Source organism: Aptenodytes patagonicus, chromosome 7 (assembly GCF_965638725.1).
Source record: "Aptenodytes patagonicus chromosome 7, bAptPat1.pri.cur, whole genome shotgun sequence".
NCBI lineage: Eukaryota > Metazoa > Chordata > Aves > Sphenisciformes > Spheniscidae > Aptenodytes > Aptenodytes patagonicus.
Window position 1 is genome coordinate 19370730 of NC_134955.1, and position 25013 is coordinate 19395742.

At 38.7% G+C, this 25013-nt stretch overlaps 1 protein-coding gene across 3 annotated transcripts in view; it reads left to right on the top strand.

The window, feature by feature from the left end:
• TOLLIP (toll interacting protein) overlaps positions 1-13978 on the top strand; it is a 29818-nt gene extending 15840 nt beyond the window's left edge. For 2 of the 3 annotated variants that reach the window (XM_076344224.1, XM_076344226.1), the window contains exons 5-7: positions 350-440; positions 4442-4462; positions 10482-13978. In XM_076344224.1, the coding sequence (XP_076200339.1) occupies positions 350-440; positions 4442-4462; positions 10482-10696 (327 nt within the window). In that variant the 3' untranslated portion in view covers positions 10697-13978. The remainder of the gene's footprint in view (positions 1-349; positions 441-4441; positions 4463-10481) is intronic. The other variant, XM_076344225.1, reaches the window with a different exon arrangement.
• The last annotated feature ends 11035 nt before the right edge of the window (positions 13979-25013 follow it).

The following is a 25013-nucleotide window of genomic DNA, read 5'->3' on the forward strand; positions in this document are numbered from 1 at the left end:
AAAAGCTGATTAAACCCATATTTTAAAATAAATCGCTTCAGTAACAAAATTTCAGTGGCAAAATTTATCAAACTGTTGCAAAAGGCTAGTTTGATGTGATGTGTTTATATTGATATACAGGCAAATTAATTGTCATTTAAAAGGATGGTAGTTCAGTTAATTTGCCAGAGATTTTGCTTAATATGGATTAGCACTTAGTATAGTCATATTGTAATATGGAACGTGGAACATGGATTTGCAATTTGATGATTTTTTTGCAAATACTGTTTTAATTGTTTTAATTGCTGGTTTAGGTTTTTTTCTATTTCTTGAGTAGTTCTAATCTGTCTGTTGTGCTTTGTGTGTCAAGTCTTTGCCAGCTGCCATGATGATGCAGCCCCAGCCAGTGGTCCTGATGCCCACTGTATATCAGCAAGGAGTTGGATATGTGCCTATAGCAGGTATGTTTTCTTTCTTTGAAGACTCTTAAAACTTCCAGATGAAGGGTTTTGCAGAAACAACTACCAAATTTCTCCTGTTTTTTGGAATGTAAAGGAAGCTATAAATGATTTTGGCTGTGATCACTTTTCCCATGATACGTTTTTGGGAGGAGAGGAGTGAGCAAATTAAGTGTAGGTCTGCTTTCAGTCTTGTACCCTGTTTAAGGGAGCTGCATGAGTTTGATTAAATGGATTAAAATCACTATCAAGTTGGAACAAGTAGCCTGAAGGTTTCTCTTTTTGAGTATTTATTTTAGACTTAGGTCACTGAATAACTAAATATCTAGTAGGTTGCACTCTAATATAATGCATGCTTATTTAAATGGTGGCAATCCATGTGTGAAACTGTTCAGACTTCAGAAAGTGCACCAAATGACTTGTGCTGTCAGAACTGCAGCTTAAATAGCCCCTAAAGGAATTGACTCTTCTGTGGTCTTTGAAGATGCTTTGTTGGAAATTTGCTACACAGCATGTGAAGTGTGTAGCACAGTGAATGAAAAATGTTAGGGAGCTCTGAGATAGTTAGGTAAATACATCAGGAAGAGCTAAAGCAGGTATTGTCAGTTCTCTTAATCTGTGCCAAGTAAGTTTTGGACTTTTTGTAGAAAGATGTGTTAACTTAGGTTTTGTCATTTTTCTATCAAAGATGAAAAGTTTAAAGTATGTAAATAACCTTAAATTTGCCCTACTTAGATAACTGATAAGTAAAGTTCAGTTGGTTGTTTTTTTGTGTGTGTGTTTCACTTACAGCTCTTAAAAGCTCAAGTTTGTGGTATGGACATTTATTCAGTAATATGTGTAATTTTTAGGGAAAATAAGACATAAATTTAGATACTTTGAATTTCTTTGCATACAAGTGTATGAACGAGTGAAAGTGTGTGGGACGTAATTGCAGTGCTAAAGGCTGACACAACAGATATGTTTTGTTTTGTTTTATTTTATTTTAAAATTGACTTTAAAATTTCATTCTCTGTAAAAACAAACGTCCTCAACAGAAGACTGCGTATGTAACTTAAAGAATCATACCTCTTGTTTCATTTTTATAGAGTTAAGTTAAAGCAAAACGTGGAAAAGTTTGGTTACATACTTTATTCCCTGATGAAAACATGGTTTGCTTCACTTAAAGTGCTTTTATCGCAGTAGCTTAATGCTTGGGATTTAAGTCTTGCTTCCTTTGCCAACAAACTAGTTTCAACTTGTGTGTGCATCCTGAAGTGTGATTCCATTGTGGTAAGCCAGACTTCGGTGTAGCTTTCCTGTGTTTGAATTAGATGCTGTATTGTTTTTGCTTGTAGGTTCATCGCGTCCCTATATATTGAAGCAGTTAGTGAACTTCAACATAGTTATCTTGTGTATGGTTAAAAGAAGAACAATAGCTGGGGTGGTACATACAGCAATGTAATAGAAGGTGCTATAGAACTTCTTGAACAGATCAAAATGAGAATATTTGTATTGCAAAATTACTGTGCCAGTCAGAGTACAAGCAGTAGAAATGAAGAGACTAGTTTCAGGTATAATTGAAACTAGACATAGAACTGAACAGATAAAACTGATACTAGACCTTCAAAGTTGAAAAACAAGTACAATGGTGTATCTTGATGTTCAGATCTTGGTGTTCTGTAAACTGTGAATTCATCTTGAGAATATTTTCAGTAATACTTATTAAATCTACTTGGACAAGTGAAGAAATAACTAATATTTAGCAAGTGATAGTAATGCCTGACATTTTAGCATATAAGAATTCGGCTTAATGTAACAATTTTATTGATCTATATGTTGGAGCATTGCCCTTCTGCAGAGATCCAGCATGTTTGTTTTAATTACTGCTATGATAATCTTCTGTATTAAAAATTCTTCCTGATTCTGTGACTTGTATATTTAAAGCATTGCAAAGTCCCACCCCTTGATTTGAACTTTTCTTTTGTTCTTGGAAAGCTTGAATATACTTCCTTGACTTTATAAATGCCAAACTTATTACAAGCCACCTTTTGACGTATTTAGATTTTTTAATATTTTTTATTTTTTTAATATTACTGTGCTTTGTGTTTGCTGTTCTAGAATTTCTGTGTGCACCATCAAAATTTCTCAAAGCATTGTGAGTTTTAAAGCTTTTGCCTATTCACTAATCAATTACCCACTCATAACAATTAGATGGATGGTTAGGTTTGGACTTTGAAAGTGACTTGACTTCAGAATACTTTTCCTGTTTCATACATTTAATTGCATGGCTTAATAAAAGTAATTTCAAATTATAAAGGAACCAGCAGTGCATCTTGGAAGGCACGGAGTATTGTCAGAATGTTTTCTATATACTGAGCTAGATGCTCCTCCTGGATTCTGTAAACTCTTTCAGAAAGATGCATGCAAACTACTGGCCTTCCCTGCGCAGTTTAATTGATTGTACCTTCTGGGGAAACTCTGTTGGTACACTTTCTTTGGAACACTGTACAGGGTTTTCTCTCTCTTTGAGACTACTTCAAGAAGGGCAATGGTAGGACATCAGTATGCTCCACAGGAATGTTTATCTTCTTCCCATCTTAGTTCAGTTTTTTTAACTATCAGGTTAAATGAGTGTAGTCAATAAGCAAGTTCTATTTGTTTCCTTCAGAACAGTGGAAGAGCAGCACTGAATAGTTTATTAAATCTGAAATGGAGGAGATTCTGCTGTTGGGCAGGACTGTTAGATTCTAAGTCTTCTCTATGATGGAAATACAATGGGTGGACTAAAATGTTTATCCAGACAATTTAACAGTTGACTGTCCAAAATAATTGTGCCTTAAAGAGAGATGATGTTAAGTCAAACTTAGCTGTCACGAAGGCCAAGCTGTTTTTTCTGTAACAGAAAATTTCTGTTCAAAACTTAGTATACATAACTAACCTTCTAATTAAGGTCGAAACAACTAAGTCCTCTTACACATATATCTATCATACAAACTGAGGTAAATAGTAGTAGCAAGCAGTTAGTCACTGTGGTAAGCAGATGAAGCTTGAAGTGCCAACGTAAGTCATGCTTTTTCCCCCATTTTTGATGGTACATGTTACAGAACTGTGATGAAAGCAGAAATGGCCATAGAATATTCTTGCACCATGTTAATTAATTTCAAAAGTTTTAAAAATTAAAAAATTGCTGACAGTAGCACTAGTGGCTACAAACTATAGTTGCCATAGATGATATCTGTGGATTGGGTTTGGGAAAATTTGACTTTGTCAGTCCTGTTGCTCTTCTAAAAGTTGAGTTTATCTACCATTTCTTCCCATTTCTTTTTCTAAAGATTACTTAATTTAGGCTGCAGAATATTGTGGTATACTGGTTGCTTACAGTCCAAGCTGATCTTCTTGATATTGTATCAAAGACAGTAAGCTAAAAAACGTTAGTTCAATGAAGCAAGCTATATTTCTTATCAGCTAAGTATTCATGGGATAAATAGGAAATCCATTTGTACTTAACTTATAAACATGTGTAAAAAGTAAGTTAAAAACCCACGTGTTTCAGGTCTGTCAGAGTCCAGAATATCATTTTTCATTGAGGCGAAGTTATGTGTACATGTACATTACTCCTTTAGGTCTCTGTATTGAGTTTCATAGGTTAGCTTGTGATGTTGTTGGTATTTGTTCAGAAAACCATGGATGTATGTTGTCCTTTGTGGCTGTAAAATATAATCCTTGCTGCAAACACCTGGTGGCTTACTTATTTTGAAAACATTTCCTCTAATTGTTACTTCTGTAAAAACAGCACACTTCAGAAACTTGTTCAGAGCGCTGAAGCAAATTAGGTGGGAGACTGAATCCTAGCAGCATTTAGGTTTTGATATTAGGTAGTTTATTTTTTACCCAGTTGCCTCAGTTTATGCAACTTCCACCTTCAGAAGCTAAATGGTTCATTTCCTTTTAAAAATAGATTAATATTTCTTTCCCATGTCTTATTCCTTTCCCCTTGCCCCTTCATTTTCACCTATCTTTAGGGCTTGAGTACTTTGCTCTGGGTAAGTTTCCAAGCTCTTTTCTCAGTCCCATCCTCATTGACTCGAGTCTTTGCATGAACTCATCTAAACAGCTTTATTTGTTACAGCAGACTGTATCACAAGGTATTGCCACTTGGATGTCACAATAGAACAATTTAATGCATCTCCTGGAAATTGTTAAAGCCCCTCTAACCTGTTGGAAGGTCTTTGAAGGCATCTGCTCAGCTTCAAGCTATAATGATTGAAGTAACTGGTGATAGTGGTGTTGATGGCTAAAACGCAATGTTAATATTCTTCTGAAATGGTTGTATGTCAGTGAGCTATTCTAGGTGATAGTACTGGTTTCCTAGAAGAGAAACTTAAAACTTGCAGTTGTTCTGCTACTGCAAGATTTGGGGAGAAGCAGGGGATGTCATGACTTTTTGTAAACTTGAAAGCGAAGAACTCAGTTCTGCAATGACATTGAGAAGACAGCCTGCCAGTTGCCTTCTGTTAATCTTCAAATAAGCCTTTTTTCAGAAAGATACACACTGACAAAAAAAGTGTTATTTTTCATGCACATCTGTTTTAGATCCATGTCAAGTTGAGCATCTGACTTGAACTCTAAAGGCAAATTATGTTACAGGAAATCAATTTTCCTTCAATTTAGACTCACTTCATTATGACACCTTTGATTTTGAGTTGTGCAAAGATATTGTGACATCCTTAACTTCGATAAAAGCATTGGTCTTCAAGTATGTTCAGAAAATTCTAGAATTCTGAAATAATGTTATTTCTTGATGCTCTGAATTTCAGAAAGATGCTGTAAATAAGACTGATGTGGTTGTCGCAGTGTATTTGGTTTATTCAGAGCAGTGGAACTGTAGAATTTTTGTGGGTCCATCCATACACTTCACTTTTCTAGTAGTTTACAAAGAAGCAACACTTTAAAAAAAAATTGAGATGATAGCGTGCATATTTTAGCACTGAATTTTTTTCTGAAGCAAGTATCATTAAGACCTATTTGTATATTTTAAAAAAGGTGATACTCATTTCTTCCTTTAAACGAAAGAATACTGAGAAGGTTCCTGAGTTTACTCTGAAAGGGTCTATGTGTGGGACAGAAAAATAATGAGTTAAGACATTAAACATAGGGCACTTGACTGAACAAGAAAATAAAATAAAAAGTGTGTAATGCCTTGTGTGCAGTTAGAAAAAGTTTACCCTGTTAATGCTGCTTTGATGCTTCCATTGCTGCTTGTAGCAACTGACTTGCTATTGTACAAACTCATTTCATGTATTGGAATGTCACTGCTTATGCCAGCATGTTTGTCATTGCCATTTCACTGAATTGGAAAACAGTGCTCCATTATTCTGATTTATAACACCTAATATCTGAGAGCAACACAGGAGTGTGCAATTCTGTTTATAGGGGATTCTTATGTGGTTTAGTTTCAGTTTTCACCTGTTAGTGAAATGAGGTGCTTAATATGTAAAGCAGTTTTGTACTGAACATTGATAACTTTGAAGTTTATTATAACTTTCTCTAATGACTGCATATATATATGTATATTTGCTAAATTTTAGTGCATATTTCTTTAGTTTAGGCATGAGTCTTGCTTACTATTTTGTAAATCAGAAATTATGGATGCTTTTAGTCTGAGTGCGGAACAAAGCAAAAAACCAAGGTACTCTCTAAATTGGTACTTGTATAGCTTGAATGTTGAGTTTTGTGAAAAGTAAGCATTTATCATGGAAACATTTATTAAAAATCACTGTGATACTAACTTCCATTTGTATACAGTGTAGTTGTAGATAGCCTAAACTAATTCTAGAACTGTAATAGCTGAGAAAATGGATTTTGAAAATCATTAGTGAAAAACAATACTATCAAGAAATTTCTTGTCTCTAAAATTGAATATTTAGATTGAAAATACTTCTTGAATACTGCCTGTGCAGATGTCTGGCTTCATAATTATCTTGTTTTGATGAAAGCAGTAAGAAAAACTGTGTGCTGGTCTTGATTTTTTTTTTTTTGTTTTTTTAACACTGACAAGACACTGAAACTTTATTGGTAAGCTGTAGGATGCTGTGGTACTCAGTGAGCCATGTTTCATTTGGATTAATATTTTAAACTGACCTCTTGTATGGACAGTTCCTACACAACTTAGGCTGATAGTTGAATAATTAATCTTAGGGTGCTGATGACTTACTGAAGAGTATTAGGAAGGTTGTGTCAGAAGTAAAACATAACTTCTGTTGCTCTGTTCTTTCAGGTACTTTACAACTTTTTTTCTGAGGCCAAAAATCTTTGTTCACCTCTTGTAAATGCCTTGGTTGTTTGTAGGAAGTGTGAGGGATGAGTTGAGGCTTGTTGAAGCTCTAGAAGAGGCAATCTGGAATGCTGCTGGATATGATTATTGGGTAAAGTGTATTTGCAGTGTTGGTGAGGACTGCATAGTGCTTTGCCTCCAGGGTGCGCACACGGTCTGACTTGCAAGATGTTCAAACACACAGTGCCAGACAGAATTCCAGGGACCATGATCCAAACGGCATAAGCAGCTCTAGAGCTAAAGTTTAGGTTGTTGCAGAAGAGGCTATAGATAACCCTGGTAGTGGTGTGATGCAAATGGCTGGGCAGAGACATGGTTCCACTGTGTAGGTAATAGATTTATGGTGAGAGGGACATTTCTTTAGTTGCCAGCATGAACCTTTCTGAATAGATGCAGCCTGTACATTAGACTTAAATTATCTAGGTTCCTTTTTTGCTTCTAATAAAACTTAAGATGATTACAAGGGGAATTTTAAAATCAAAATTAGAGAACTTTAAGTATGGAGGTGCTTACAATTCAGTAATGCATCCTTTCAGATAGGACAGAAGACCAAGTTGAGGAAAGAAATAGCAGAGTACATTAGGTAAAATCTTGGTTGCAATGCACGCAGTCAAACTGTATTCAATTACAGTACCTTGTCAACCAGAGTTGATGTAAGTTAAGATGGGTTTAGCTGATCTAACCTTGAATGTGAATTTTAATATAGCACTTTTAAAGCTGATAGAAAAATGATAATCACTGAGATGCTAAAATATTTGTGCAAGTTAGAGTGAGCATAGACATTGCTGATTAAATAGTTACAGGTTAAAGAAAATCTTGGAAGAGACAAGGTAAGTATTGAAATTGCTCTTTGCTCTCAAGTTTTTTTGGGGTTTTTTTTTGGAGGTGTTAAGTTTGAATAGAAGTAGTATAATATAGTTGCAATACGCTTGATCACTTAAGTAGTACTTTAGTCATGCTAAGAGAGATGAGGCTGCGAAGAGGCACGCTTGAAAATGATGTCGGTTGTAGATCTGCTTTATGTTATTATGCTTTTGAGCAGTTAGTCAGAATTCAGTAGAAGAGAAGCAGCTTTTGATCTACTCCTGAGTAATCTATGAAACTGGATTCAAAAAGTACCTTATTTTGAAGGTGTATAGTAGTGGTGATGCAAATAGTTCATCTTTTGTTTAACTTAAGGAGAAGTAATTAAGGTCAGAGAAAGAAAGCTAAACAGGTGAACTAAAAACTATGTAAAAAAAAAAGTTGTTAGCTGCTCAAAGTAAATGTATGCCAAATTAAAAAAAAAAAAAAAAAAGCACTCTTGGAGAATCCTAAAAAGTCTCTGCAGTAGAACAGTAAAGTAGTTTTCTGCCAAAAATTGGTAGGTCTGCCTAAATGAGGGGATGCGAGAGAGTTAAATTATATATTAAAACTAAACTGGTAATAAGGTTGGCTGACAAAGCCTTTGAAGATCAAATGTGTAAATAGTTCTCAACTCCTTATTTTAAAGAAGCAGAGAACCTAAAATCATTTAGGTAATGGACTATAAAGATAGACGTATATAAGGGAGTACAAAAAAAAACAGTTGGAATGTGAGATCATAACGGGAAGGAAGAAAGTGTTTGGTTTTGTCCTTCTTAGGAAGGAATGCTTTTTTATGGAGAAGGGGCCTCAGATTATAATTTTAGAGTTTAATACTAATTGTTAAGATGATCAGTAAGAAAATGCAGGTAAGGTAACATTTATTCACAGTCTTGTATTTTGGATTTTTTTACCAAATGCAGTATGTAGCCTATTGCTTAATTAGTCTTGCTTTCAGATGACTGGAGGATAGCAAACTGAATTTTTTTTTTTAAAAACAGCTCTGAAGTAACTGTTTTCCCTATTGCATAAACTGATTAAAACCTATGGAGATTAGAATGAGGTGATTTAAAACAAACAACTAACTAGGTAAACTTTAGAAGGAGGTGACATGGTTATGTAGGGAAAGCTCATACCTTAGAAATTATAGGTGTATGAGTATGTGGGTAAGAATGATGTGGTCTGTGTATATCACCTTGTCAGCTGCATTTTGAAAATGTTATTTGCTAAGGACTCTTCCTTTCATATGATATTCTGTTACAATAAAGGTCCTCTTGTGGTTTAATAGCTATTTTGAAAAGCTGATGAACAGATAAAAGTAAGTGATGAGTCATCCCCTAACGGAGGGAGGCCTTTGGTGGGGTGCATCATATTTTTAAAAAACTAATGGAGAGTAGGGGACTAATAGACAATTTGTCAAAACAAAAACTCTTAGCAATTTTCTAAGTATCTCTGACTGTTAGCAGGTTGCAGAATGATCTCATAGTAAATGGGAAATAAAATCACATATTAAGGCTGGTGTTAAAGTATTATGTGTAAATAAAAATCTTAACTAATACATATTTGGTGATGATTTCTTGCTTGGTCATTACTACACATAAAGATCTTTGAATTACTGTGGAGCATTCTATGAAAATACCAGGTGAATACTGTTTGAAACAGTGGATAAAATGCTTGAAAGCAAATAGAGAACAAATACAAAAGCTTTATCATGCTGCTGTATGAAGTAGTGCCATGTTTGTGTCTAGATGCCGATAGTTCTCCTTGCCCTACCTTAGAAATAATACAGCAGAACTGGAAAAGTAACACACAAAGGTGTGGGACTAAGATAATCGGGGGTTTGGAACTACTTAGAGAAGAAATTACATACACCATTTTCAGAAGTGATAACAAAACTCTGTATGTATACTATACCTGGTTTCAGTTTTATGAAAACTAAATGGTAGTTTTTCCAGCAATGGATCTACGCTTAATTAATGATAAAAGTTAAGCGATGAAAAGGGACTTTTGTCTAGTAATTCCTTTTAATAGGAATTAGAAAACCCATTTTCTAAAACTGTCTTTCTAAACTGACACTGCTTTAATTTTACACAGACGTACAAGAAGTTAATGAAAAATGCCAGATGAATTTTGTGCTCTGGCAGAGGAACAGGGAAAAGCAGTGTGTACGCCTATAGGCATAAGAGGAATTGCTCGTTTGCCACTTTGTGACTTTGCAGGCTGAACTGGATGGAACTTTAACCAGCAAAAACCATTTGCTTAAAATTTGCTTATGAGTGTGGTCCAGTCTCCTAGTGGACTTAAGCACTTTGCCTTCCTTTGAATGCAATGGAGATTGCATTCGTTGAATTTTTGAGTATCAGTTATGTATATTGCCGATGTAAACCTATCTTTTTCATCACAACATAAATACACTAGGAACTAAAATATGATGGGTGCCTTGTTTTTGGAGTTTAGAGCGGGGGGAAAAAAACACCTCCGCTTTCCTGTGATATGCTTAGTGTTTGGTAGTGATTCATGTGTAAACCTGGTTAATGCAAGTCTTACCTAATTTTGAGCTGTACTTGCTGCTATACTGTAGTTCACTACTTCTGGAACAGAGCTTGGGCAGAGAACCTGTTCCAGAAAAATGTATTCTGATTGTAACAGTCTAGGTATAATCTCTGCAATCTTTTTTTTTTTTTTCTCTGGAGTACATGCTAAAAAAACCCAAACAAAAACAAACAAACAAAAAAACCAAAAAAACCCCAAGAAGCTGAAGTTGGTAGGCTGGGGCAAGTCATGAGCTGCTTTCTTCAAAATCATTGATTTTTTTTTTTTTTTTCCCCTTTTCCCCCCACTCACGTATGTTTTGTTTTTTTTCTTCTTCTGTTTTTTGCCTGCAGGGATGCCTGCAGTCTGTAATCCAGGCATGGTACCAGTGGCAATACCACCTCCTGCGGTCAACCCTCAGCACCTGTGTAATGAAGAGGACCTGAAATCTATCCAGGACATGTTTCCCAACATGGACAGGGAAGTAATCCGCTCAGTGCTAGAAGCTCAGAGGGGGAACAAGGATGCAGCTATCAACTCCTTGCTTCAGATGGCTGAAGAATCATAGAACCCCACTTCCTGCATAGTCCCCGTCCTCGATGCCACTCATTTTTACTTGCCAAGCCAGGGATTTAGCTAGAGGAAGAATTCCCAACAGCTTTCTGTTAGCGCATCCTGTGTGAAAGATTATACCCCTTTTCTCCTTGGACATTTGGATCTTTTTCACTTTCTTTCTCAGTCTGTACATACTCAGTTTAGCTTATGTCCTACAATACAGCGTTGAAGCATCTTTACTGTCAGCTGTGCCCTGTGTGGCTGTATTCTGATGGGGTGGGGAGTAATGCTGCTTTTTCTTTTCTTTCTCTCCCCCTTTTCATAAACTTGTTCTTACAAAGTAACTCTATGCAGTACAGGATTTACTACTGTTTGTTAGATTGAAAAAAAATTTTTTTCCATGGAGGGTTTGCTCTTTAAACATAACTGATCTGTTAAAGTATTTAGGTTTCATCAAGGAGCCTATTTCTGCCAGAAATTAAAAGAAAGACCCTTTCCTTGTCCTGTGGTGTTTAGTTATTGCTGTGATATATTCCACTGTTTCTGATTGAAGACTTTTAATTTAATAAGGTAAATTTCTTAGGTTGCGCTGTTGGTATTTGTAATGAGCATCTTCTAGTCAATCTAGTCATCGGGCACCAAAGCAATATATTATCTGACGTGCATTTGGGGCTTTATCTTCCCGTATAGCATTGTTATGTATCTGTAAAATCTTAACAGGTAACTTTTAACAAGTACAGTATGTATTGCTGTAGCAGAGAACAGGACTGAGCCCTAATGTACTTCCACAGTTAATTGCACTCTAACTACTACTTCTGCATTCCCATGGCTATTTCAAAGGATAAGTGCAGAAGGAAAGATTTTTATACCTGGAAAATTACTGAAGCCGTAAACAATTATTTAAGGTGTTGTCTTACATTAAAAAAGCAGAAATCTATGATCTGGTTATAAGGCTTCTTTCTTTACACCTTTATTTCAGCAAAATTATCAGTTTATATCAGTGAAAAGACTATTCTATTTTTTCCTGTAATCTGAAATAAGAAGCACGAAAGGTAGCTTCAGAATCTTTGAATGGCATTATGAGTTGCTCAGTTAATTGTTAGACTACAGTTGCTGTAGTCAATTTATTATTTTTTGATGCAGATGGAAATAAATTCTTTGTGAGAGAAAATTTAACATATCTGAGTTATCGTCTGATCCTCAGAGGAGGTTGGAGGTTGCTTGTATTTATTGTTAGTGTTATTTTTTCAGATAACAGTTTGTCTTGGAGCTGCAGAATCTTACAGTATGCACCAGTTACACCTGTTGGATAAATTTCCATGGTGTCTGATTTTGTAGCTGGTAAAGTAATGCACTTTAAATAGTATGCACCAGTTTATTTTTTCCCGTGATGTGCAATGTTGCTGTTTTATCTTTTTAATGTTTGATTTCAAATGCTTTCTACAATAGCCATAGACCTTTATATTTTCAAGAGTTGGAATGAATGTACACTTGAAATCTAGGCTCTTGAGTGATTCATGAGAATATTAAAGCCAGGTTTGGAATAGGGGAAGGGGACCCGTATTCTCTTCTTCCCCACACTTTGTTTCATGTTTCACACTTAAAATATTTTCCTTATTATCTGCTGAAAAGCTGATCTTACTTTTATTTTTTTCCCCCACCTACATTCAAGAAGCCTTTAGGTAGCACTGGCAGTAGAGCATGAATATTTATTTTTTATGATTAAAAGTGATACTGAAACTTTTAAAATACAGCACCAAAAATCATCCCAGTTTCTGACCTTTTAAAGCTGTCTTTTCATAACATACGATTTTAAGTTTTGTTATGAATCCCATACCATCTTAAATTTACCGTTGAAAGCATGTGTCTTTATACATCCTTCAATTGGCTTTTCAATAATGAGATTCAAGGCTATAGTTTCTGTGTGCTTTAGTTGTAGAGTCACCACATTTTTATTTTCTAAAATAAAATAGGTGTTCATCAAGAAACTAGTCTTGCCCCTTCCCTACAATCATGGTAAATTTTGTGATTGAGTAGGTGTAGAGGCATTTGGTTTTTATAGCACAGTGATTTGTGACATCGTCACCCAAAAGGGTAAATCTTGGTAAGGATTTAATGCTTAGATACCTGCAGGAAGAGTCCCTTGATCTAACTTTTACACAGATAGCATGAATTGCTAGGGATGGAACAATTCAGGGAAAATGTATATATTTAAATTTTTATATTAAAACGTTGGGATCCATAATACAGCTTTTTATAAAAGCAAGTGGTCATGGTTCAACTTAATGGCTGGTAAATTGTACTGCGTCCTATTACAGCTCAATTTCAAGCACAGAATAAACACCTTTCAATCCTCACCACCAGGAGGGGTAAGTGTGAATGTTAGGTTAGCCAGGTTTATTAATAAACAGGGCTCTGGGCCTCTGGGGGAGGCTTCTGTTCCTAGAATTTTTTTGTTTGTTTTGTTCTAGCAAATGTTACACAAAACAGGGTAGATGTATGAGTTGAAGGTGGGATATAGGAGCGGTATGGCCAGTAGATGGATTTCAGCATTTTACACTATACTTAAATATTGTTCTGGGGATTTTTGTCTTGATTTAATTAAGCATTGTAGCTGAAACTCTTATGTCAAGATGTGCTACTTTATCTTGTTAAAAAGAACAAAACACTGATCATAAACCTACTCAGCTTTTCAGCATACATATCCTCTCAGTCAAACTGTTCATTGTCAGGTTTGAATTGGAGAGATGAAAAAAGGCAGGGAGTGTTTAGGTATTCTAGGGTCTGTGAAATTAAGATATTGCAACTGAAGTCTGTTTCTTGATTTAAAACAAATAAATTGTCACTCATGATTGTAGCTTTTGACAAAATACTAATGGGATAATACTGTGTTTGATGCTGCTCTTCTGCTCAACAGCTTCAAGCAGCTTGGAGCCAAAGCCAGCTGTATAAGACTGGCATCTGCTAAAAGTTAGTGCTCTTAGTACTAGTTTGAGTCCTGCCAAGAGCATAACTTGCTAAAGGTAGGAACTTTTTTTGTCTAGCTAGATAGATTCTTGCTACTTTCTTTTCTACTGCTCTTTGCATCTGCTGATGGTACTGAATGTTTTTTCCCTTACAAATGTTATTGCTTGTTTGGTTGATATGTAATACTGTACAGAGGATGTTTTTCGCTGTAATAATTCTGAAGACATTGTTTCTCTGTATTGAGGTCCAGTGTCCAAATGTGTTTCTTGCACTCTAAAGTACATTAACTTTTTCATTCTAATTTAATAAACGTATCATCTAAATGAAAGTGTATTATGTCTCTGTTGGAGAGCACCACAATTTGAGCACCACTTTGTCTATAGACTGATCTAGAATTCAAGTATCAGTTACTGTCTTTTATTCAGTCTTGCGCATTAGTTAACAAGTTACACTGGTTCTTAATGTGGTCATCTGGTGGGACTAGTACAGTAAATGCTCAAAAGTATTTTAAGCATCTCTAGGTAGATGCCTTTTTCTAACTCTTCTAGGTGCTACTTTTTCAAGAAAATGTTACAGTATTGCAGGTCTAGAGGACAGAATTGCAGTGAGGTTGCATTGTTTGAAGGACAGCGTTGGAGGGCAAGGGAGGAGGGAAGGACAGTGTGTGGGTATGGAGGAAATGCTCTGCAGTATGAAGGGATTGAGAACACTCTAGATGAGTGGTGTCCAAGTGAAGAGTTATGAAATAGACCTTGTTATGTGCTGTTTTAGCTACAACAAGAGCTGGCTTTATCTGCTAATACCTAATTAATGAATTTTAAAGATTTGGTTTATATAGCATCTCTTTTTAATTCTATGATTGACTGCAAAGCTATCTGAGGTCATCTTATTTAACAGTGATGCTATCTATGCTCAGTCATTATTAATCAACTGCTAGTCTGTAGTATTATTGTATTATCAAGCTAGCATTTTGGGTTTTACTGTCCAGTTCATAGTGTATTTTTTATCCGGAGTTAACTTTTTTAAGCAAATGATAGTTGAGGGGAATCTTTCACAACTGAATTTCCTTTGATTTATTTCTTTAATGTACTTAGTACCTACTATGAAATGAAATTGTGTTCAAATTGTGCTTTCTGCTAGCCCTTGAGTGTCAGTTTCTATCCCAATTTATGTTCTAAAGCTTAGTTTGCTTTCACATTACTCCAGCACACTACAAGAAATAAGTGAGAATTAATTTACTTAAACAAATATTGGCATTCTTGTGGCTGCTAAAGCATCTATTTAGCATTTTAATATTTATTAGCTTTTTCATTTCATTGCTAATCAACCAGTGATGATGTGTGGGGGTGTAAAGAGAAGTCAGTGTATTTTGAATTATTAAAACATTTAAGTACATCAATGAGAGCAGGGCCTCTAGGGAGAAATGCAAATATGTGTTTTCTTAGAATAAGTAGGAAAAATGAAAACCTATATTAACAATCTTCTTTGCAGTTTTAAGTTGTAGCTTACTGAAAACTTCAGCTTTCTCTCCTAGATCTTCAGAAAGCTTGTTTAGAAACCCAAGTTGATCTATTTTCATACTACAGTACATTTTAGAAGGGTTTTCTTTACTATCTTGCCAAAAAGCATAATTAATTTTGTAAGAACAAATAATCTATACTTATGGTATACCATAACTTTTGAAGTAAAATTTGCATATAGATGGGAAAAGTGAATTTGTGGAAAGCAGGTAGTTTGAAATTGATCTTAGCTATGTCTGTGTTTCCATGTGTGGGAGAACTATGAAAGTACTGCTGTTTGGAAAGTATTGCTGTTTGGAGTATTCAAAGAATTCACTTAGAACAAATTTTTAAAATATTAAGTGTACTAATCTGGAATATGAAGCAGACTACCTGATGGACAACCTTTATAATTTTAATGCATTTATCATTGGAAGAGAATGAAGGATGATTCAATTTATTTTAAAATTATCTCCAATTATAAAATAACTACAGTGAGTGAAAAAGTACACTGAACTTACCTTCCATGTCTGTGCTGTCCATGTTTCTTTATGGATTAGGTTCAGGAGCTTGGCACTGTCACAAGGCAATGTTTTTCCACCTTAAATGCATAATTTCTGTAATAGTAATCAGCTTAATGTGGAGCATTCAGGTTGATTTGAAATGCTTAATGCTATTTTAAAAAAGAACCACTAAGTAATTATAAAAGTTATATATATAACTATAATTATATAGTGGGGGGGAATGGTGATACAAGTTCCTGCCCAGTGCAGCAGGTGAATCTCCTGCATGACTACCCCACCTTCCCAGGTGCTCTTGTATAATAGGTGCGAGGCTCTGCAAGTGGAACCAAACAATGATGAGGACAATGGTTCATCTAGGCTGGAGGTGTCACCAAGGTTAAGTCGGCCTAGGTCCTGCGTCAAAACCACTTCCATAAAGAAAAAAAGACGGGTCATTGTTATAGGAGACTCTCTTCTTAAGGGGAACAGAAGGCCTAGTATGCTGACCTGACCTATTTCTTAGGTAAGCCTGCTGCCTCCCTGGGGCCTGGCTTAAAGATGTGACGAGAACGCTTCCTACCCTGGTATGGCCCTCAGATTATTATCCATTATTGCTTTTTCCTGTAGGCAGCGATGAAGTTGCAACAAGAAGTCCAAGGGTGATCAAAAGAGACTTCAGGGCCTTGGGACGACTGGTTAAGGGATCAGGAGCACAAGTATTGCTCTCCTCTATCTTCCGGTTGCAGGGAATGATGAGGGGAGAAACAGGAAGAGCCAGCAGATCAATACCTGGCTCTGAGACTGGTGTCACTGACAGAATTTTGTGGTTTTGGATCATGGGTTGGTCTACATGACCCCAGGCCTGCTGGTGACAGACGAGGTACACCTGCCTCAGAGGGGGAAAAGGATCTTTGTGCAGGAGTTAGCAGGGCTCATTGAAAGAGCTTTAAACTAGATTTGAAGGGGGAAAGGGATAAAACCAGACTTGCTAGAGGTAAGCCTGGTGGCGGCATGCCAATCGGGGACAGAGTGCTAGCAAGGTCCTTTGGTCTGCTCCATGATGTGCTCAGTATACTGGAGCACATTTGAAATGTCGTTATACTAATGCATGCAGCATGAGGAATAAACAAGAGGAGCTAGAAGCTTTGGCCCTGTCCCAAAGCTACAACATCATTGGCTTAAGTGAAACCTGGTGGGATGTGTGCTGAGACTGGTGTGCCGTGATGGACAGTTATAGGCTCCTCAGGAGGGATAGGCAGGGCAGGTGAGGCAGTGGGGTGGTGCTGTATGTAAGGGAGTAATCGGATTGTATGGTGCTTACAGTTGGCGATGATGTGGTTGAGAGCGTCTGGGTAAGGATGAAGGGGAAAGCAAATAAAGCGGATGTTGTGGGAGTCTACTATGAACCACCCAGCCAGGACACCACCACCAATGAAATACTCTATGATAAATTAAGGGATATCCCTAGATCAACTGCCCTTATGGGTGATTTTAACTTCCCAGACATCAAGTGGGAATATCATACAGTGAACCCAAACAGGTCCAGGAAATTCCTGAAGCACGTTGAAGATAACTTCTTGGTGCAGGTACTAAGGGAACTGACTAGGAAAAATGCCTTCCTAGATTTGTTGTTTGTAAACAGAGAGGGACTCATGGGTGAACGGTTTATTGGTGGCTGTCTTGGTCACAGCGACCAGAGAGTAGCTGAGTTTCAAATCATTGGCGATAGGAGAAAAACTGCCAGTAAAACTTCGACCCTGGATATGGGGAGAGCAGACTTCAGGCTACTGAAGGAGCTAGTTAATAAGGTCTCCTGGGAATCTGCATTTTTAAGGTATTGGGGTCCATGAACGCTGGTCACTTTTTAAGAGTCATCTCTTAAGAGCACAGGAGCAGGCAATTCCAAAGTGTTGGAAGTCCAGCAAGCAGGGCAGAAGACTGGCTTGGTTGAACAGGGATCTTCTAGAACTTGGGTGGAAAAGGAAAGTGTATGGACATTGGAAGTAAGGACAGACGACATGGGAGGACTACAGAGATGCTGTTCACCACTGTAGGGAGAAAATTCATGGGGCCAAAGGTCGAGTAGAATTCAAGCTGGCCGACATTGTGAAGGACAACAAAAAGGGCTTTTTAAAATATGTTAACAGCAAAAGGAGGAGGATCAGAGATGACAACATTGGTCCGTTGCTTGATGAGGTCGGTCACCTCACAAGTAGGGACGTAGACAAAGCGAAGACATTCAACGTCTTCTTCACCTCTGTCTTTAACACTGATGATGGGCCCTGGGACCCCCAGAGCCCTGTGTTCGAAGACCATGACGGGGGGGATGATAAACTCCCAGCCGACTCTGAACTTGTTTGAGACTTGCCACTCCAGCTGGATGCGCATAAATCTATGGGGCCTGATGGGATTCATCCCAGGGTACTGAAAGGTCTGTCCAATGTTACTGTGGAACCTCTCTCCATTATTTTTCAAAGGTCTTGAGAGTCTGGAGAGGTCCTGGTTGACTGGAAGCTGGCAAATGTCCCAATTTTCAAGAAAGGAAAGAAGGAAGACCCTGGTAATTACAGGCCTGTCAGTCTCACTTCAATGCCTGGTAAAATTATGGAGATAGTAATTCTGGGAGTTACCGAAAAACACTTGAGAGACAATGCAGTCACTGGTCACAGCCAACACGGGTTGACGAGGGGAGGGTCCTGCTTAACTAACTTAATTTCCTTTTATGACAAGGTCACCCATCTAGCTGACCAAGGGAAGCCAGTAGATGTGGTGTTTCGGGATTTTAGCAAAGCTTTTGATACTGTCTCTCATAGTATCCTTCTGGACAAAATGTCCAGCACGCAGCTAGACAAGTCCATAATGCGTTGGGTGAGCAACTGGCTGATGGGTTGGGCTCAGAGTTATAGTAAATGGGGTTACATCAGGCTGGTGGCCAGTCACCAGTGGGGCTCCCCAGGGCTCAATTTTAGGGCCAGTGCTTTTTAATGTTTTTATAAATGGTCTGGATGCAGGAGTGAAATGTACATTAAGTAAGTTTGCCAATGATAACTAAACTAGGAGGAGCTGTGGACTCCCTCGAGGCTAGAGAGGCCTTGCAGAGAGATCTGGATAGACTAGACAGCTGGGCAATTGCCAACTGTATGAAAATTTACAAGAGCAAGTGCCGGATTCTGCACCTGGGATGGGGTAATCCTAGTTATACGTACCAACTGGGGGATGAGAGGCTGGAGAACAGCCCCACAGAAAGAGATCTGGGGGTTTGGGTTGATGGCAAGTTGAATATGAGTCAACAGTGTGTCCTGGCAGCCAAAAGGGCCAACCATGTCCTGGGGTGCATCAAGCACAGCGTAGCTAGCCGGTTGAGGGAGGTGATTGTCCCACTCTATGCCGCACTAGTGCGGCTTCACCTCAAGTACTGTATGCAGTTTTGGGCCCCTCAATACAAGAAGGACATCAAACTATTAGAGTGTGTCCAGAGGAGGGTGACGAAGATTGAGAAAGGTCTTGAGGGCAAGACTTACGAGGAGCGGCTGAGGGCACTTGGCTTGTTCAGCTTGGAGAAGAGAAGGCTGAGGGGTGACCTCATCGCAGTCTACAACTTCCTCAAGAGAGGCAATGGAGGGGGAGGTGCTGATCTCCTCTCTCTGGTGACCAGTGATAGGACATGAGGAAATGGAATGAAGCTGCATTATGGGAGGTTCAGATTGGACGTTAGGAAAAGGTTCTTCACTGGGAGGGTGGTCAGTCACTGGAACAGGCTCCCCAGGGAAGTGGTCACGGTCACGACACCGAGCCTGTCAGAGTTCAAGGAGTGTCTGGACCATTGCTCTTAGTCATATGGTTTAGTTTTAGGTAGTCCTGCAAGGAGCAGGGAGTTGGACTTGGTGGTCCTTATGGGTCCCTTCCAACTTGAGATATTCTGTGATAGTAGCTTTTATTTAGAGCCAGCTCGCTAAAAGTAATTCCCTTTATAAAATGTAATTTATTCTGTTCTCAAATGGCACAGTATGAATTAACAAGCTCACTTGTTATTATGAGATTATTATTTTTTATTTTAATGTGTAAATAAACTGGCAACAATTTCAGTTTAATTTCATGGCTGGGTGGTAACTCTGAGAGTCCAGAAGATGCTTCATAGAGTTTCAAACAATACAGCTGTACTTGGAATAAATCTTTGAGAAGCTAGAGATCCAGATAGTTGAGAATAGTATCAGTTCAGCTCCCCAACTTTAAGGTGTCTAGGTTCTGAGCTTTATGAAGGGAGGTTGATTTATACATTTCTCCTACTTCTGATGAATTTGCAGTGCTGACTTTTGTAGTGACTGCTTATCTGGGCTTGATCATTTCATTTTCTATCATTTTGAAGAATGAAAATACCACTCTGCTTGTTCTAGATGTTTCTAAGCTTAAAACCTTTTGTAGTCAGTCTGTTGTTAATCAGCCTGTCTTATGTGTTTTGATTGTCACACATAATGATTTGTTTTTTCACAGATAGTAAGGCATTGAAGAACACTGAACACTGGAAATCAGATGTGCAGTTCCAGCACAGCCATAGCACTACTGAAGAAAATACGGAACATAAAAGGCATGGTTTTAATGGCATAGAATTTTGTAGTAAGTTCAAAACTCCTATTAACTTATAAATGGTGTTAGAAAATATGGAGAAATTCTTAAACGATCAGGGGGGTGGGAGTGCTATTTTTTCATCTTTTCACTTCAAGTGTTTTCTAGTGGTGAAGTGTTAAAATGTTTAGGTTTCTTTCAGTAATAACTTTCTTCATCCCAAATATCCTAAATATTATAAAGAAAATTACTACTTGAGTTATTTTTTAAAAAGTGTAAATTTGAATCTTGTTGAATACCATTAAAATTTCTAATTGATTAGATAGGGCAGGTTCATGTACAGCTTAGAAGTTCCTACATTGTATCCCCCATTTTGAGTTGTTACACTATCTATGCGCACAATCAGCAAGGGATTTCTCACCTCCTCCTGTTTCATGTTACCTTGGTCTTAGGTATGATACCAAGAGCGAGCTATCTCACAGCACTAATGTTCTCCATGAATACACTTGTGTCTTGAAGTATGGGGCAAGTAGTATATTCTCTTGGAAAAAACACACTTAGCCGAGTTGGAGAGAGGATGGAAATGGTCAGGTTTCCGTATTCTGTAATGTGCGCTTGAACCTTCTCTTGTGAAGAGAGGTATCTGCAGGCAAGAAATGAATTACCATTGGCGATGCTTCTGAGAAGTGTTTAAAAAGAAACTCTTTGTCATGGCAGGTGACTAGCAAACCTAATCATTACAGTCATAAGAATAAGGCTGCAGTTTCGTGAGTGAGGTACTTAACATAATTTAAACAACACTATCTGCCTTTTTCCATAAATGTGAGGTTTGATTCAAAGCTTCCTGATATCAGCAGGAATATTTTCACTGAATTCAATGGTTTAGATCAGGCTCTGTTTCATTACAGATCACATAGTAAGCACTGGAGTGTGAGAGGCTTTGGGTTATTGTTATATTTTCAGATGTCTTTTATTCATCAACTCTGCATTTCCTTGATTGTTAATTGACCACGTATATAAAGCTATAATATACATTCATTTGGATGTTTCAATTTGATTCAAGTCCTACTAACAGGAATAGGCTATCAATTATTCTAACCTGTGTGCTGCTGCTGGCAGAAACTGTAGGCTTGAGAGAGAAAAGGTACAAAAATAGATTTTTCCTTAAAAGAAAAAAAAAAAAATGGAAGCTATATTTTAAGGAGAACAGAGAAAATTCAGTGGTTTCTAGCATTTTTCAGTGGGCTGGTTTCCAAAGCAAAAAAACCCAAAACAAAACAACCTAAAACCCTACTAATCAAGATTTTTCTCTTCTAAGCGGTGAATTGTGGTGCTGATTTTTTTTTTTTTTTCCCCATGAACACAGTACATGAACACTGAGGATTGCAATGGCATCTTCAAATTAAACTCATGGGTAACCGATCAGCTACCTGGAAATAATGTGGTGTTCAGCTTTGAGAAATAGCCTCTACATCTTCCATAATTTGGGAATCTGAAACAAAAAAATAATTTTACATGCTAATATAATTGATGCCTGATGGATGAACATGCTCTGCAAGGCTTAATGTTTCCAGTAGAATTAAAGGAATACTTCCTGGCTTAGTTTTCTTTAGAGAGGTGAATAATGACCGTTAGAGGGCAGCTTAAGACTTGAACTGGAATGTACTGCTAACATGTTAATGCAGTGCTTAAAATAGTTGAGGAAAACCTGCAGACCAGAAAACGTTAGGGAAGCTTTGTAACTGGTGAACATGGTACTAAATACTCAGAATACAGGGACTAGGGAGTTAGGGGGAAAAGCACACAGATTTCATTGGCTTCAGTCTGAACTCAAAGCCAACTTTAGAAATGTTTACAGATGTTTGTTTGTTAGATGTTACATAAGTGTCACTGGGTTTTTGCACTCTGCACCCTGACCTATTGGCTGTGCAGGCATCGATTTGTCTAGCTGGGATTAACATTGCTAGTTCTGCATTATAACACCAGGCCTAACATGGCTGGCATATGTGAATGCCTCTCACATAGGAAGCCCTCCTACAGCCAGCAGTGCTGGCTTTTTCACTGCGGTACAGTTCTAGATCCCATCAGGCTCTCTCTGTTCTTGTGGTGCTATGCCCAAAGTGCTAAACCGTCTGGAAGCCAGAAACCTGGGAAGCTATGCTGAAGCTGTCAAGCTGCTTGACCCACTGGTCACTCTGTTCAGGACTGTTTGGATGTCTCCTCATAGCGATACCTGGTGTTCAGGGTCTGAGGATGCAGTGGTGAAATTGTAAAACTAGTGGTGCACAGCTGGTCTGGCTTCAGCCCAGGTTGCCAATGAAAAGTGGCTTATTACTGGGTCAGAGAAAGTGCTGGGAGTGGTACAGCTGTCTGCTCTGCTGTCATAGCTAGTAACCCTGCCTGGAGCCTGCGTACCTGCTGTGGGACAGGCAAACCATGGGTAGTTGAGAGATGAATGGAGTTCAGCAGTAAGCTTACAAACCTGCCTACTTCTCCCTGCTGGTTAATCCTAATATGATATCAGGTCATGCTTGTGAAGGCCAATAGATAGGGCTCTACTGACTTCATTCAGGGATTGAATTTCACTTCTAAATAAGCATGTATAAAATGTGCAATTATTTGATCAAACAGTTTCTCCTTTATTTTTCAGCCAAGCCTTCAGGGCAGATTTCAGGCTTTGTATTATAACAGCTACTGATAAGGTAAATGCTCCAAACAGTTCAGGTAAACATGATGAACTACTGTGGGAAAAGGCAGACAATTTTCTCACTAGAGTAAATCCAATCAAAATCTTTTAGATAGCACAGGAAACAAATGCACAGCTTAAAAACAGATCCTGAATTTATTTGTGAATATTGTTAAAATTATGGGCAGGAGAATTTTCTGATTTTACTAAGTTCATTGACTTCCTTATGTATTCTTCAACTAATTAGAGCTTTCATTTATATAGATTTGTTTCTTCAACTGAAGAAGCAAGTGCTAATTTCTAAGGCCAGATACCTTTTTATCTAGAGCATGAAATGGTAGTGATGAATAAAGTTTTCTCTTCCTCTTTTTTTATACTTGTCTTCTGGACCTCTCCACTAATTACAGGGAAAACAAACTACAGCCTGCCTGTTATCCCACCATCTTAGCAACTAGAATACAGTGAGCAAATGAGAGGGTATTTTTTTATCTCTGTACCTTTTATGCCAGTGATCAGAGCTATTTAGACCTGGGTGACAGAATTTAACCTCATCCAGGAAAAGGATTTTGACAGTGTCTTCATTCCCAAAGGCTACTAGAGAATCATAGAATCATAGAATCATTGAGGTTGGAAAAGACCTCTAAGATCATCGAGTCCAACCGTCAACCCAACACCACCATGCCCACTAAACCATGTCCCTAAGTGCCTCATCTACTCGTCTTTTAAATACCTCCAGGGATGGGGACTCCACCACTTCCCTGGGCAGCCTGTTCCAATGTTTCACCACTCTTTCAGTAAAGAAATTTTTCCTTACATCCAATCTAAACCTCCCCTGCCGCAACTTGAGGCCATTTCCTCTCGTCCTATCGCTTTTTACTTCGGAGAAAAGACCAACACCCACCTCGCTACAACCTCCTTTCAGGTAGTTGTAGAGAGCGATGAGGTCTCCCCTCAGCCTCCTTTTTTCCAGGCTGAACAACCCCAGTTCCCTCAGCCGCTCCTCGTAAGACTTGTTCTCCAGACCCCTCACCAGCCTCGTTGCCCTTCTCTGGACACGCTCCAGCACCTCAACATCCTTCTTGTAGTGAGGGGCCCAAAACTGAACACAGTATTCGAGGTGAGGCCTCACCAGTGCCGAGGACAGGGGCACGATCACTTCCCTACTCCTACTGGCCACACTATTTCTGATACAGGCCAGGATGCCATTGGCCTTCTTGGCCGCCTGGGCACACTGCCGGCTCATGTTCAGCTGGCTGTCGACCAGCACCCCCAGGTCCTTTTCCGACAGGCAGCTTTCCAGCCACTCTTCCCCAAGCCTGTAGCGCTGCATGGGGTTGTTGTGGCCGAAGTGCAGGACCCAGCACTTGTCCTTGTTGAACCTCATACAGTTGGCCTGGGCCCATCCATCCAGCCTGTCCAGGTCCCTCTGCAGAGCCTTCCTACCCTCGAGCAGATCAACACTCCCGCCCAACTTGGTGTCGTCTGCAAGCTTACTGAGGGTGCACTCGATCCCCTCATCCAGATCATTGATAAAGATATTGAACAAGACCGGCCCCAGTACTGAGCCCTGGGGAACACCGCTCGTGACCGGCCGCCAACTGGATTGAACTCCATTCACCACAACTCTCTGGGCCCAGCCATCCAGCCAGTTTTTGACCCAGCGCAGAGTCCACCTGTCTAAGCTGTGAGCCGCCAGCTTCTCGAGGAGAATGCTGTGGGAGACAGTGTCAAAGGCCTTGCTGAAGTCCAGGTAGACCACATCCACAGCCTTTCCCTCATCCACTAGGCGGGTCACCTGGTCATAGAAGGAGATCAGGTTGGTCAAGCAGGACCTGCCTTTCATGAACCCGTGCTGGCTAGGCCGGATCCCCTGGTTGTCCCACTCATGCCTTGTGAGCGCCCTCAAGATGAGCCGCTCCATAATCTTCCCCGGCACCGAGGTCAGGCTGACAGGCCTGTAGTTCCCCGGATCCTCCTTCCGGCCCTTCTTGTAGATGGGCGTCACATTGGCAAGCCTCCAGTCTTCCGGGACCTCCCCCGTTAACCAGGACTGCTGATAAATGATGGAGAGTGGCTTGGCGAGCACCTCCGCCAGCTCCCTCAAGCACTCTC